Here is a 13,145-nt window from a genome sequence, read left to right as displayed (position 1 = left end):
AAACCAGCACAGAGAAAGCCAGGCTGGGAAGAGGCATCTTCTCTCCACATTTGCCATCACTCATGCTTTCTTTGCCTCCCTTTTTTCTCCACTTCTCTCTTTTTGGAAATTCCTGCGGCACTAGATTTGTTATTATGTGAACGAAACTTAATAATAACTAGGAGGGGGAGAGAGAGGGATCTGGCTTGTGGGAAGGAGTCGGGAAAGGAGGTGGATGGAAAGGGCCGGTGCTTTCGTCTCTTGCAGCACCCTGAAATAGAGCCGTGCCCCTGCCTGAGCCTGCCACCCCGCGCCGCCCCTGCGTCCCCGCAGGAGACGGGACAGGGACAGCTCTGCCGATGCTGCCCGGCGCTCGCAGGGCCGTTGGTCCTGGCAGCACGGCACACGCACCCTCATTGCCCCGTGCAGCTTGTCCCACCGATGGGTTATCGCAGAGCCATCTTCACTGGGCTGGGCTGCAGTCAGCCTCTCCCAAAAGGCTTCCGAGGCCACTTATTTTAGGCAGCAGTATAAAAATATCAGGGCCAGTCCTAAAGGGAGGTAAATCAGCAGGTTTCCCTGGAGTCAGTGAAGCTGCTGGGTTTATGTCCTCTGAAGTCCTTTCGCTATTATCCCAAAGGTTTCCAGGAGAAGAGGCAGCGCTCTGGAGCAGCCCTTGTACTTTTCTAGGTATCCTGCAGTGGTTGTAGGGGTATTTAAGGGATGTGGCGTGGGAACAGAAGTGGTTCCGTAAGTACAGTCTAAGCTTAAATTAAACGTAAGGAACGTGACCGGTCCCTGGCAGCAGCGTTGCTCTGTAGCACTGCAGGCTCTCGGGATGTGCTCACTGGTCCCCGCTTGCTGCGGCTGCACAGCGTTTGGGACTTCGATCTGGGGTTTCCGCCTTCAAGCAGTGGCAGGGACACAGTAGGGACACAGCGGCTCGGACTCGTGGCTATTAGAGGGGGTCACATTGCAAAGCTTCAGCCATGTCCCCTTATGGCCCTGTGGAGTGAGGTTGCTCCTGGGGCCAGGGTGTTGGGCTGGTCTGGCATTCACCCTCCTGCTGAGCCAGCCCTGGGTAAAGGAGGGCAGAAGGCACCGGGGTGCTCCCCCGTCTCTGCTTGTGGCCCTGGTTTTCTGCTGCTGGAGCTGACGGGTGCCCCAGCCCAGCTCTGGGCGCTGAGCAGAGCTCCAGGGTGCTGCAGAGCCATGGGACACCTTTTGGCAGAGGCTGGTGGCTGGAGGGGACGTGATGTCCCCAGGCAGGGAGCGGTGGGGAGGGAGCAGCTTGTCTTGGTGCCAGACAGCTGCCCCTGCCAGGCCCCTGGTGGTGCCCCCAGGTGTGGTTTGTACATTGGGATTGCCAGGAGCAGCGGCTCAGCCTGTCAGGGCCTGCCCGCCTCGCTGCTGGGACACTGGTGCTGGCCGCGGCACAGGGACCGTCCTCAGGGGCTGGTGCCTGGGTCTGGGGGGGGGTGGGAAGCCACCAGTTCCCGGACCAAGCATCGAGGTGAGCCTGTATAGAAACACCATCTGCTCCTGATCGGGAGGAAACATGCTCTGGCAGCGGGGTGACTTTGTACCAGCCGCTTTTATGCTAGATCAGGTGGTGTCCTGCCCCTGACACAAACGCAGGGTTTAGCACAGGCACCGTACAGCTGCGCTCCGGCTGATTTAGCAGCGCTGTGAGAGTGTGCTGAGCCACGCAGAGCCGCCCCAGCAGCACCGGGGCCGTGTGGAGCCAGTGGGCAGGACGGCCGAGCCGCCTGGGCTGTCCCCCATCCTCCAGCCCAAAATCTACCGCAAAGGGTAGGACCCTTTGCAGGGCCCTCGCCGGTGCTGGGGCTGCTCGGAGCGCTCCTGGGGAGCTCAGGGGAGCGCAGAAGGTGTTCAGGTACTGCTCGAGCCCGTTCCCAGGAAAAAACAATCCTCCCTCCAGTGCAACAAGAAAGGGCGGCTGCCAGCCGTGGCTGGGCTGTGCTGGGAGGAGAAGGCAGTTTTCTCCCTGCATGAGCAGGGCTGGGGAGGTGGCCCAGGCCCTGGCAGCTGCCGATGCCCTGCTCTCCCCAAAGGGCCTTTGCAGGCGCCGCCTCAGGGATGGCCGTGTCCCACAACGCCTTGCTGGCCGCAGGCATGTCGAGGCAGAGCGCAGGGGATGCCTTCGCAATGTCATCGTGACCCTGGCGGCTGTCCCAGAAGACGCTCATTGGACAGACCTTTCTTTCACCTCTCCGGTGCAAATGTTTCCATAGCCCTAAGAAGAGGCTGGGGTTTTTCCATCCTCCTTTCACAGCTACAGACAGGGAAGAAAAAACATCTACAGAGACCTTCATGCTATACTGAAGCCTCCTCTTCTCAGCGCTTCCTCATCACTCGAGTGCCTGCTGAGCTGGGTGCCTTCGGGTGAGCCCCTAAAACATCCTGGTGACCCAGCCCATGTCCACAGAGACAGGAATTCCAAGGAGATTTGCTGAAATACAGAAAGAAAAAGGAGACGCCCCATTCAACTAGCTGGTACATGTCTTCCCAGCCTCCCAGCGCACACCATCCTCCTCCTCTCCTGCTGATCCAGCCTGAAACATCTCTGGTGCTGGGGTCCCAAGGCCGACCCTTGAGAGATATTCCCCCAGCAAACACAGCTCTTCTGCTCTTTGTCTCGCAAGCAGAAAAAAAATCGCATCCTCCTCGTGGCTCGCCTGACATGGGAAGTGTTGAACCACCAACCGGCAGCGGCTGCGGCAGCCGTGGGCCAGCCCGTGTCCCAGCCGCCTCAGTCGATGAGTAGGGGAGCGTGGCTGGCTCCGAGCCCGAGCTCCACGGTGCGCTGCACCCTTACACTCCTCATTTATCTCTTGCTAGCTCAGGGCTTTACACCCCCCCGGCATCCACAGCTGCCTTTGCAATTACTTATTGATCACTTGTCAGGATGTGTTCTTTGCTGATGGGGCACTGAAGCATGTGCAGCCAAAGAGAGAGAAAAGATGTTAAAAAATGAGGGAGCAAAGGTCTGAGGAGGGTGGGCAGCTCTTGCACAGATGTGATTGCAGCAAGAAACTGCTCTGAGCTTCAGTGTCCTGCAGAGACGACCGGGATCTCCTTCCCATCGCCCTGCTCCAATAACCTGCTTGCCAAGCCTGAAAACCACTCTCCAGGTTGGCTCTGGGCCATGGCCGGTTGTCCCTCCACCATAAATATCTGTCCCTGCACGGGGTAAAAGAAATCCACATCCCGGAGCTAAACCAGTGGATGGCTGGACCAAAGCCTCCCCCTTCCAGCATCCCGGCCCCTCAGCCCACTTTAGAGCTCTTCTCCTCCCCTGTGCATCCCCCTCCCCTTTTTTCCGCTGCTCTTGCCTTTTGGCTTGGTGCTTCCCTGACTTAATCCCCTGTGGCACGGGGGGCACCACGTTTTGGGTGGAAGAGCCCGTCGCCATGAGGAAACGCCTTTTCAGGGCAGTCCCACGGGCCGGCTGCTGGGGGTATCTGGTGCCAGCCAGGCCTTGTCAGTGTCGGAAGGGGATTTGCATCTTAAATACTTCTTCGTGCTCTTTTACAGCCTCAGAGCAACTGCCAGAGCAGATCAGGTTGCGGCACACCTATTCCAGGCTCCCGCCTCAGAGCAGCTGAAAGCAGATACTTCAGAAGGCTGAGCGAAAGCTCCCAGCTGGAGAGTCATGCCTTCACGTGGGTGAGCGGGAGCCGGTGACCCCGGGCAGCTTGTGGCTGGTGGGGCTGGGGGTGGTCTCCTCTCTGGCTAACCTGCCGTAGTTCATTGCCTTGCACGACTTGCTCGTGTGTCCCCACCATACTGCTGGAGGCGTCCTTCTCAGCTTCTGCCCGTTTCTCCCCCACTTCTCACACCCTCCTGTGCTGCTTCTGGAGGATTTGGGGCCAGGACAGGACACAGGGCAGCCCTCTGCACTGCGGTGGCCCGTTTTCATGCCCTTCGTTAACAGCCCATCCGTTAGTGAAGGCCCAGAGGAAATGCGGCGGCAGCTTTCCATCAGCCAGGCCAGCGCGGTGCCTCCAGCCGCCCCGTCCGCTGCCCACCAGCCAGCCCTGGCAGCGCTCAGGGCTTACTTTGGGATCTCCCTCTTTGGTTTCTTTTTTACCCATGCCAAGCAGCATGGTCCCAGGAGGGAAACCGCCCCCTCCTCCGCTCTGTGAGCTGGCCTCTGCTCCCACCCACCCCCTGACCATCCCTGGGCACCAGGGAGGAGAGCAGCTACTACTGATGCCTACGCTCCAGGGACTAGGTGGGAAGAGAGGAGGAGGAGGGAGCAGGTGGGGTGGGGAGGAAGGAGAGAGAAATCAAAAGGGCTCACCAATGCGTGCTGGACGCAGGGGGAATGATGGAGAGAGGAGGAAATGGGCACGAACGTGTTTGGCAAATTAAAGCGTCTCCCTTTGTTTTGCTGCTTTGCAGATAGCTACAGGAACACTTAGTGCAGAGCCCGGGGTCTGGATAAGCAACTCTTTTAGCAGCAGGAAAGGTTGTTAAATATTTATTTGTAAACCTGGAGTCTTTATCTCTAAAATGTAGTCAAGTTCAATAAAATTTGATTTAGCTGGAGCAGCTTAGAGGAGACGAGAGCACTGACTCCGAGAGCTGTGTCTCGGCGGCTTCGTGCAAAGCCAGCAGGCCAGGGATGGGGGTGAGCCTGTGGCTGACCTGCACCCAGACCCGCACCCAGACCCACACCGCAGCCCAGTGTGGGTGCCCAGTGCTGCTGGGGTCAGGCTCGCTCCTGTGTGGCGCTGGGAACACTAGCCGTGCTGCCACCGCACCGCAGCAAGGTCGGCTCCTGTGGGGATGGACAGGGTGGGGATGCGCTCCCCCGGCCCTGCTGAGCCCCCAGAGCACTGCGGGCCCCCCCCCAGGGATATGGCTTGCTTCATCCTAAGTGGCCTGTTGTTGTTCGATGCTCTTGAAAGCATCTGGTTCAAGGGTGAACGTCTCCCACGCTGTAATTTATGGCTGCCAGGTGGGGGTTATAGCTGACTTGGGGATTTTTGCGCTCGCTCACTGTCAGCATGGCAGATTGCTCGGTGCCAAGGAGCACCGGCCCGGCCCCGACCTCTGGGCACCCCTGTGGGGCGGTGAGCAGGGGACAGCCCAGGGACAGAGGTGACAGTGGAGGGCACGGCCAGGCGTGCTGCCCACCCCTCGGGGCAGGAGGGCAGCAGCAGACTAGGGAGGAAACCCAGGTGCAGAGCCTGGGCTCCCTCCTGGGTCATCGCCCGGGTTTGGTTTCCCCGGGGCCGTTCCTCCCATGCTGGGGCAGCCCATGCCTGTCACGAGGGAGCAAACCCCACGCATGTTGGCGCTCCAGCCTGGCCCCGGGCTGCGTTTCCAGGCACAGGCCCAGAATAACGTCTTTCCTCCCAGTGCTGATCCCAGCCGGAGACACTCAGCAGGTCCTGCTGCGTTTAGCAGCAAGGCAGTGCGGCGCCAGTGCGCCCATCTGCGCCTCTTGGGCCAAGTCTAGCAGCTTCCCTGGGGGAAGGGGGTGTACTTTGGAGCCCTCGTCCCCAGGCGTCAGGGTGGTGAGGACCCTGGCGGGTGATGGATGCCATGGCTCTGGGCATGATTTTTGCTTTGGTTTGCACTGGTTTGCTCATTGCCTGAAGGCAGCGAGTCCGGCAGCTGCTCCTTTCTTATCGAGTCTTTTTTTAATGTGAGAAATGACAGCCATGTCACGCCAGAGGGCTGCAGCTCTCCCTGGGCTGGCCTGGCCTGGGCATCACAGCCATGCGGCCTGATCCTGCCTGGCAGCTTGTGCTGGGGCCATGGCCGGGCACCCTGGAGGGGTGCTTGGGCACGTTTCACGGTCCTCCTCAGAGTAAATCTGGGAGGGCTTCAATTTTCGGAAAGCCCTTGGTGGCACTTTGTTGCGGTCACTTCCCAGTTTCCTGCAGGCGGCAATTGCTGAGAGCAGCCACTGCCATCTCTCCCCCGGTGACACCAAGCCTCATCCCCAGAGTCACCTGAGCTCACCCGAGGCAGCCACAGCCCCTCGCCCGGCTGGCACCCGCGGCCCCAGCGCAGGGTACCACGGCACCGTGTGGCAGCAGACGCGGGACGGCCGAAAGGACAGCCCTACCTTTGGGCTGAGGTTTGCTGATGCGACAGGAGTCCTGGCACTGTTGGGGGGTGTGCGATGGTCACTGTAAAGCCATGCGCAGGTTGCTGACCTCAGCTCACACAAAAATCACTATTTGAGTCATTTTTAGGAGGGCACATCTTAATATCCACCTCACCTTGAGGCACAAATATTCCTTTCTGAAACAGCCAGAGGTAAATGGGAACCAGAAGTGATTTAAAGCTCATCTTAGCCCAGAATTTTTCAGCTTATTCATTGTCTTTCTCCCAAAGCTTTTCTGTGACTCTGGCTATTAAGATTACAGATGTTTTTGTCAGGGCTTGTATTTATCACGGATTTAAATTTAGCTGAGAACTAATAACATGTGAGGTGTGTCTAGACTTTAATTCTACGCAAGTGGGCTTGTCTCATCTTTAACACCATGCAGATTTTGCTTCATTCATCTATCACCTCTTTGCTTATATTTTAGCCCTCAACGCCGCATCGCTCCCAGCAGCTCTGGCTGCTGCCCCTCTGCCGGTGCGGGGCCAACAGCATGGAGCCAAACGTGTTGCAGGTGCAGTCCCCTTCCCGCTGGTGGAGAAGCAGAATTTGGCCCGGGGGAGGTCCGGGCTGATGCAGGAACTGTGCGTGGGGCCCTGCGGCGGGATTCAGCTCTCACCCCCACCCCGCACCCAGCAGGAACCAGCGCGTGGCTGCACGCACAGGCAGAGCTGAAATTTCAGCACAGAACACAGCCAAATAAGGCCGGCTGCCTGGCACTCTAATGAGCTGAAGTCTTTTCAGCCCTGGTATAATTAAGCCCCTTAGACTATATTTTGTTTTGCATGCAGTGTTTTGCTTTCTTTGATGGCTTTCTCAGCACGGCTGTGAGGAGCAGGAATTGGTTTCTGAGAAACGCCAGCCGAGGGAGGCTGCGAGCGAGCCGGCGCGCATTGGCAAGCGGGCCGTGGGAGCAGCAGTGCCGCTGGCACCTCGCAGGCAGGAGGAGGGGGCATTCGCCAGTCGCGTGCTGCCCACGGGGAGAGGCAGCGACGGCGGCACGGGGAACCCCTGGCAGCTCAGCCCCGGCCAGGGCTGCAGTACGAGCCTGGGGAGCAAATCCACGTGCAGCCCTTTGCCTGAGAGCTGCCAACGGGCGGTGCCATCCTGGCCCTGGGGTGCCGGCACGTCCCTCCGGCAGGACGCGGCCCCAGCCCCAGCCCCAGCCCAGCAGCATCACAACGGTAGCAGCAGCCCCGCTTGTATTTGTAAGGCTGCCCAGCACCGTCAGCACAAGGGAGGTGATGACATGGGAGATGATGAATTGTAAATACCTGGCAAACGGCTCTTTGCAGCCTGGCCCAGGCCCAAGCGAACCCACTGGAAATGTTTCCCGGACTGGGATTTGCTGGCCAGCGGGAGGGAGCTCAGCACCGCTGCCAGGGGAGCTGTGCGGGATCAGCTCCCGGCACCGCACCCCTTCACTTTGGGGGTGACGTGCTTTGGGTGGTGCCCAGCGACCAGCCCCACTGCAGAGACAGCAGGGAAAGGGGATGGAGAAGGACAGTGAGCCGGGACAAAACTGCAGGAGGGTTTCTGTGGGGACTCCAGGACCTCGCAGCCAGAGCGCCTGGTGTGCCAAGGCCTGGTGGTTTCCGAGATGGTGCTGGTGGACACGTTTATGGCCAGTCCGTCATCTTTCATCTTGCAAAGAAATGTTGAATAATTTTTTGGGAACAAAAGTTATACTTGGCTCATATATCTCTATGAAATGATGAATATGAACAGACGCAATGGAAGTAATGCACAGAATGCGTACCAGACCCATAAATAGTGCCAGAGCAGGGAAAGTAATGCACAGGATATATAATGATGGATACAAACGGAGCCAATGGAAGTAATGTATTGAGTATATTCAGTGATAGCCATAAACAGCATTAGTGGAAGTAATGCAGTGTACACATAACAATAGATATAAACATGGTCCAGAGTAGCTGTACATCTAATATGCAATATTAGTATGATTTGATCCCTCATAACAGCTTGAACAACAAGGAAATAAATGCAACAGAGGCAGCGCGACAGGGAGTGTTCACTTCCACCTGCCGATGGGCCAGGGCGGTTCCGGGCCAGGGCGGTTCTGGGCCGGGGCACAAGCCAGACCCATAACCCCCTCCCCCCTGCCGATGGGCCAGGGCGGTTCCAGGCTGGGGCACAAGCCAGACTGTAACCCCTGAGTGGGTCTCCCAGCCCTCCCCAGGGAAGGCAGCAGGATGCCGGGCCTTGCCCGGCTGAGACTGGGCAGACCCCCTTACCCGCAGCGCCCCTGGACCTCACATCAGGCTATAGCTCACTCTGTAGATAGGTACACTGACCGATTGCTGTTTCTCAGAGGGGAGCGGTGCGGGTCTGCACCTTGCGGGCAGGCATGGCGGGAGGCAAGGGACTAACCCTGGGGGCAGACCGAGACCGGGCTGCCGCAGAGCCTGGGGGAGCACGGAGGAAGGGGGCTGGTTCCCACGGAGCTGTCGCCATTGCTCCCCGCGCAGACGCCCCGCTCCCAGCTGACCCCAAGCAGGGTTCCCCCAGATGCTCAATCCCACGCTCAGCTCCTCTGCATTTGCAAAGCAGCCTTTATATTCAGGCTCCATCTACAGGGAACGGAATAATTTCGAAAGCTTAAAATAGGATGTAGATAGATGTGTTTAGTATTTTTTTTTTTTAAGAAGCCGAGGAAGCGAGGTCTGTCTGACACAAATTCCTCAAGGCTTTCCACTCAAAGTCTGTGCACGTTCAATCATCAAGTGGAAAGTTGGGGGGTGGGGAGGGCCCCAGCCAAAGGACTGGATTTCAGCTGGAAAATGAGAACTACTGCTATGCCTCGGCAGCGCCTTTCGCCTTAACGTCAGCTCTACCAGGACGGTAAACCTTTTGCTGTGGTCATGCCCATCATTTGCTCACATCCACCTTGCTTTTTCTCTCCCCCGTGTTACCTGCAGGTGAGAGATAGGATGGTAGCTGGGGAGGCGAGTATGCGCAGCCCAATCCTGGCCTGCTGGCAGCCGATTCTCCTCCTGATGCTGGGATCCATCCTGTCCGGCTCTGCCACGGGCTGCCCGCCGCGCTGCGAGTGCTCTGCCCAGGAGCGCGCCGTCCTGTGCCACCGGAAGCGATTCATGGTCGTGCCGGAGGGGATCCCGACCGAGACCAGGCTGCTGGACTTGGGCAAGAACCGCATCAAGACGCTCAACCAGGATGAATTTGCCAACTACCCTCACCTGGAGGAGCTGGAGCTAAACGAGAACATTATCAGTGCCATTGAACCCGGGGCTTTCAACAACCTCTTCAACCTGAGGACGCTGGGGCTCAGGAGTAACAGACTTAAGCTGATCCCCTTGGGGGTGTTTACTGGACTCAGCAACCTTACCAAGCTAGACATTAGTGAGAACAAAATTGTGATCCTCCTAGACTACATGTTCCAGGACTTGTACAACCTGAAGTCTTTGGAGGTGGGGGACAACGACCTTGTCTACATCTCCCACCGGGCCTTCAGCGGCCTCAACAGCCTGGAGCAGCTGACCCTGGAGAAATGCAACCTGACCTCCATCCCCACGGAGGCCCTGTCTCACCTTCATGGCTTGATCGTGCTGCGGCTGCGCCATCTGAACATCAACACCATCCGGGATTACTCATTCAAGAGGCTGTACCGGCTCAAGGTCCTCGAGATCTCACACTGGCCCTACCTGGATACTATGACATCCAACTGCCTCTATGGGTTGAACCTGACCTCCTTGTCCATCACCCACTGCAACCTGACATCCATCCCGTATGTGTCAGTGAGGCACTTGGTTTACCTCCGGTTCCTGAACCTGTCCTACAACCCCATTGTCACCATCGAGGGCTCCATGCTCCATGACCTGCTCAGGCTGCAGGAGATCCAGCTGGTGGGAGGGCAGCTCACCACGGTCGAGCCCTTCGCCTTCCGTGGCCTCAATTACCTGCGCATCCTGAACGTGTCGGGGAATTTGCTGACCACCCTGGAGGAGTCGGCCTTCCACTCGGTGGGCAACCTGGAGACGCTCATCCTCGACAACAACCCCTTAGCCTGCGACTGTCGGCTGCTCTGGGTTTTCCGGCGGCGATGGAGGTTGAACTTCAACAAGCAGCAGCCCACCTGCTCCACCCCCGAGTTCGTCCAGGGCAAGGAGTTCAAAGACTTCCCTGACGTCCTCCTGCCCAACTACTTCACCTGCCGCCGAGCACGGATACGGGACCGCAAACCTCAGCAGATCTTCGTGGACGAAGGCCACACGGTCCATTTCGTCTGCGGGGCAGATGGGGACCCGCCCCCCACCATCATGTGGCTCTCTCCCCGGAAGCACCTCATCTCTACCAAAACCAACGGGCGGCTCACTGTCTTCCCTGACGGCACGCTGGAGGTGCGCTATGCCCAGATCCAGGACAATGGCACCTACCTATGCATCGCCAGCAACGCGGGTGGCAACGACACCATGCTGGCCCACCTGCACGTGCGCAGCTACTCCCCAGACTGGCCCCACCAGCCCAACAAGACCTTCGCGTTCATCTCCAACCAGCCCAACGAGAGCGATGCCAACAGCACGCGCGCCACCGTGCCTTTCCCCTTTGACATCAAGACTCTCATCATCGCCACCACCATGGGCTTCATTTCCTTCCTGGGCGTCGTCCTCTTCTGTCTGGTGCTCCTCTTCCTGTGGAGCCGGGGGAAAGGCAACACCAAGCACAACATTGAAATTGAGTACGTGCCACGCAAGTCCGACGCAGGCATCAGCTCTGCCGACGCGCCGCGCAAGTTCAACATGAAAATGATTTAACCAGGCAACAATTTGCAAATAATAATGGTGGGGTTTTTTTTTTTAAAAAAAGAACAAATGAACAAATAAAAAATAATTAAAAAATAAACATTGCTACAAACATACCGACCTCTCTCCTTCCACCACGCCCTCCACCCCTGTCCAAACCCACTGCACCCGCACTGTCACCACCTCTTTCTCCTCCTCTTCTTCTTTATACCAGGAAAACATTCAGCCGATGTCTTCAGGACTCCTGTGTTTGTAAGGACTTTGTCTGATGGACTCTGGTGTCAGATATAACTCTGAGAGGGAAAAACAACAGAGGGGGGAAAAAAAGAAAGAAAAAAGAAATAAAATCAATAAAAAGTTACGAACTTTCTTCTGTAACTTTGATTTCAATAACTATGGATTTTTATGAAAACTTGAAATAATAAAAAAAACCCTATTTCCTATAGATAGTTGGAATGCAAAATCTTGACTTCTTGATCTGTCCAGTTCTGTATCTCTGGCGAGCGCTCACTTTCTGGCCTCGGAGGCGTTTTCCAGCCGCCTCACTAAGAACAGCCCCAGGCCAGGGCGAGTCTCCCGCTGACGCCAAAGGTTCGCGCTCCCACCAGAGGCACTTCCCGTGGTGTCTTGGGCCCCACACAGCACCTAGAGGAGTTTGACTTTTTTCCCCTCAAGGACCAGCTGTGGTTTTATAGCCGGTTCCCCTGCCCGCCCTCAAAGCCCGGGGGAGCGGGGCGGCAGGGCTGATGTGTGTAAGCAGTACATGGCAGGGCTGTGTTTGCTTGCTCTCTGCGGGGTGAGAAGGACGCGAAGCCCTGTTGCAGGGCAGCCCGCAGCTCGCCCTGCCCGCGGCCCCCAGGCTGAGAGCCAGCGGGGCCAGGCTTTGCCCGGGCAGTGCTGGCAGCGGGACTGGGGGTACCTGGGGAGAGGACTTTCTGCCTGCCGTTGCCAGCAGCACAGCGCTGTCTCCTCTCCGATGGGGGACAAGCTGGCTCTTGTGCTGTGGGACACCTGTCCCTGTGGGCAGGGATGCTGCAGTTCCGTTAGCGCCCTTGCTGGCAGCACGAGCAGGCAGTGCCCTGCCTGGCCCTGCCTGCCCGGGCACCCCCGGCACCCAGCAGCCCCAGAAGCTCCAGCGCTGCTCCCCACCTGCCTGTAATGATTGTCACAGTGATTTTTGGACCTGACCTTTGGCAGCCAGACTCGCAAGCACCTTCAGGCACGTCCAAGAGAATTTAGCTTCCAGGCTTGCAGGAGACCTTGTCTGAAAACAAAATTACATACTTTATTATAAACCCCCACACAGCCTGAGCCGCAGGAGAACAGGCACAGGGCTGCAGCAGGGAGGTGGCACAGGGTGTAACATGCTGGCTGCCCTAGCGCTAGCTCCAGTGTGCCCATCACCGGGCAGCGACCTGCCTTTGCTCGGCTCTGGTACTTGGGATCAGGAGGTCTGGGAGGTTTGTATTGTCTCAACGAGGAAAAGGGGAGGAATGGGGGTTAAATTGGCCCCCGGGGCAGGGTTGTGCTGACCCGTGCATCCCTTGCAAGAGAGGTGTGACGGTGCCACTCTGCCCTGAGACCAGAGCTACCTACAGCAGCGAGATGTGGCACAGGCTACAGAAAGCATCAGCATAAAAGTGTCGTACAGCAAGTGAATTAAAAGGAGCAAGTCAGGAGGGCAACCGCAGAGTGAGATTAAGAAACCGAGAGCTTTGGGAAAAGAGATGTCCGAAGTCAAGCTTTGAAAATAAGAGGAGCATCATCAGACCAGCTCAGCCCTTCCCCAGTTGGTTTGTGCCAACTTCCCAACCCCCAGAAGGTGCAGAGCAGGGCGAAGGTCACGGCCAGCCCTCCCCATAACCCCCAGAAGGTGCAGAGCAGGGCGAAGGAGGTCACGGCCAGCCCTCCCCATGGGGCCTTTCCATGGCAGAAACACGGCTGGTACCGTGGGCTTGGGGACCCCAGCACAGCCTGATGGCCTGTGGCCGTGCTGGAAGCACAAAACATCCCTGCAAACAGTGGTAATATGGGCACTAAAGGTTTTTATAAGCGTTACTGATGCAGCAGGTGCTTCCCATCCTTCCCGTCTGCCACCAGGACTGGTGGCACCGCACCGGCAAGCGGCTTCCTGGCCCGCCCAGCCTCAGCAGCATCTCCAAGGTGGATAAGCTGAGATTTGCATGCTTGATTTGTAAAGCACTTAAGGAGCCTTCAGGGATCAAAGTCACTACAAG

General features: G+C 57.6%; 1 protein-coding gene across 1 annotated transcript; it reads left to right on the top strand.

Annotated features, from left to right (window-relative positions):
* Positions 1-9,066: 9,066 nt before the first annotated feature.
* On the top strand, positions 9,067-11,371 carry LINGO1 (leucine rich repeat and Ig domain containing 1). Its single transcript, XM_009278841.2, has one exon. It carries the CDS (start codon positions 9,079-9,081, stop codon positions 10,918-10,920), a length of 1,842 nt encoding a protein of 613 aa, XP_009277116.1. The 5' UTR covers positions 9,067-9,078; the 3' UTR covers positions 10,921-11,371.
* The last annotated feature ends 1,774 nt before the right edge of the window (positions 11,372-13,145 follow it).

The sequence above is a fragment of the Aptenodytes forsteri genome, unplaced genomic scaffold (assembly GCF_000699145.1).
Source record: "Aptenodytes forsteri isolate BGI_AS27 unplaced genomic scaffold, ASM69914v1 Scaffold258, whole genome shotgun sequence".
Lineage (NCBI taxonomy): Eukaryota > Metazoa > Chordata > Aves > Sphenisciformes > Spheniscidae > Aptenodytes > Aptenodytes forsteri.
This window is presented reverse-complemented; position numbering and strand designations above follow the sequence as displayed.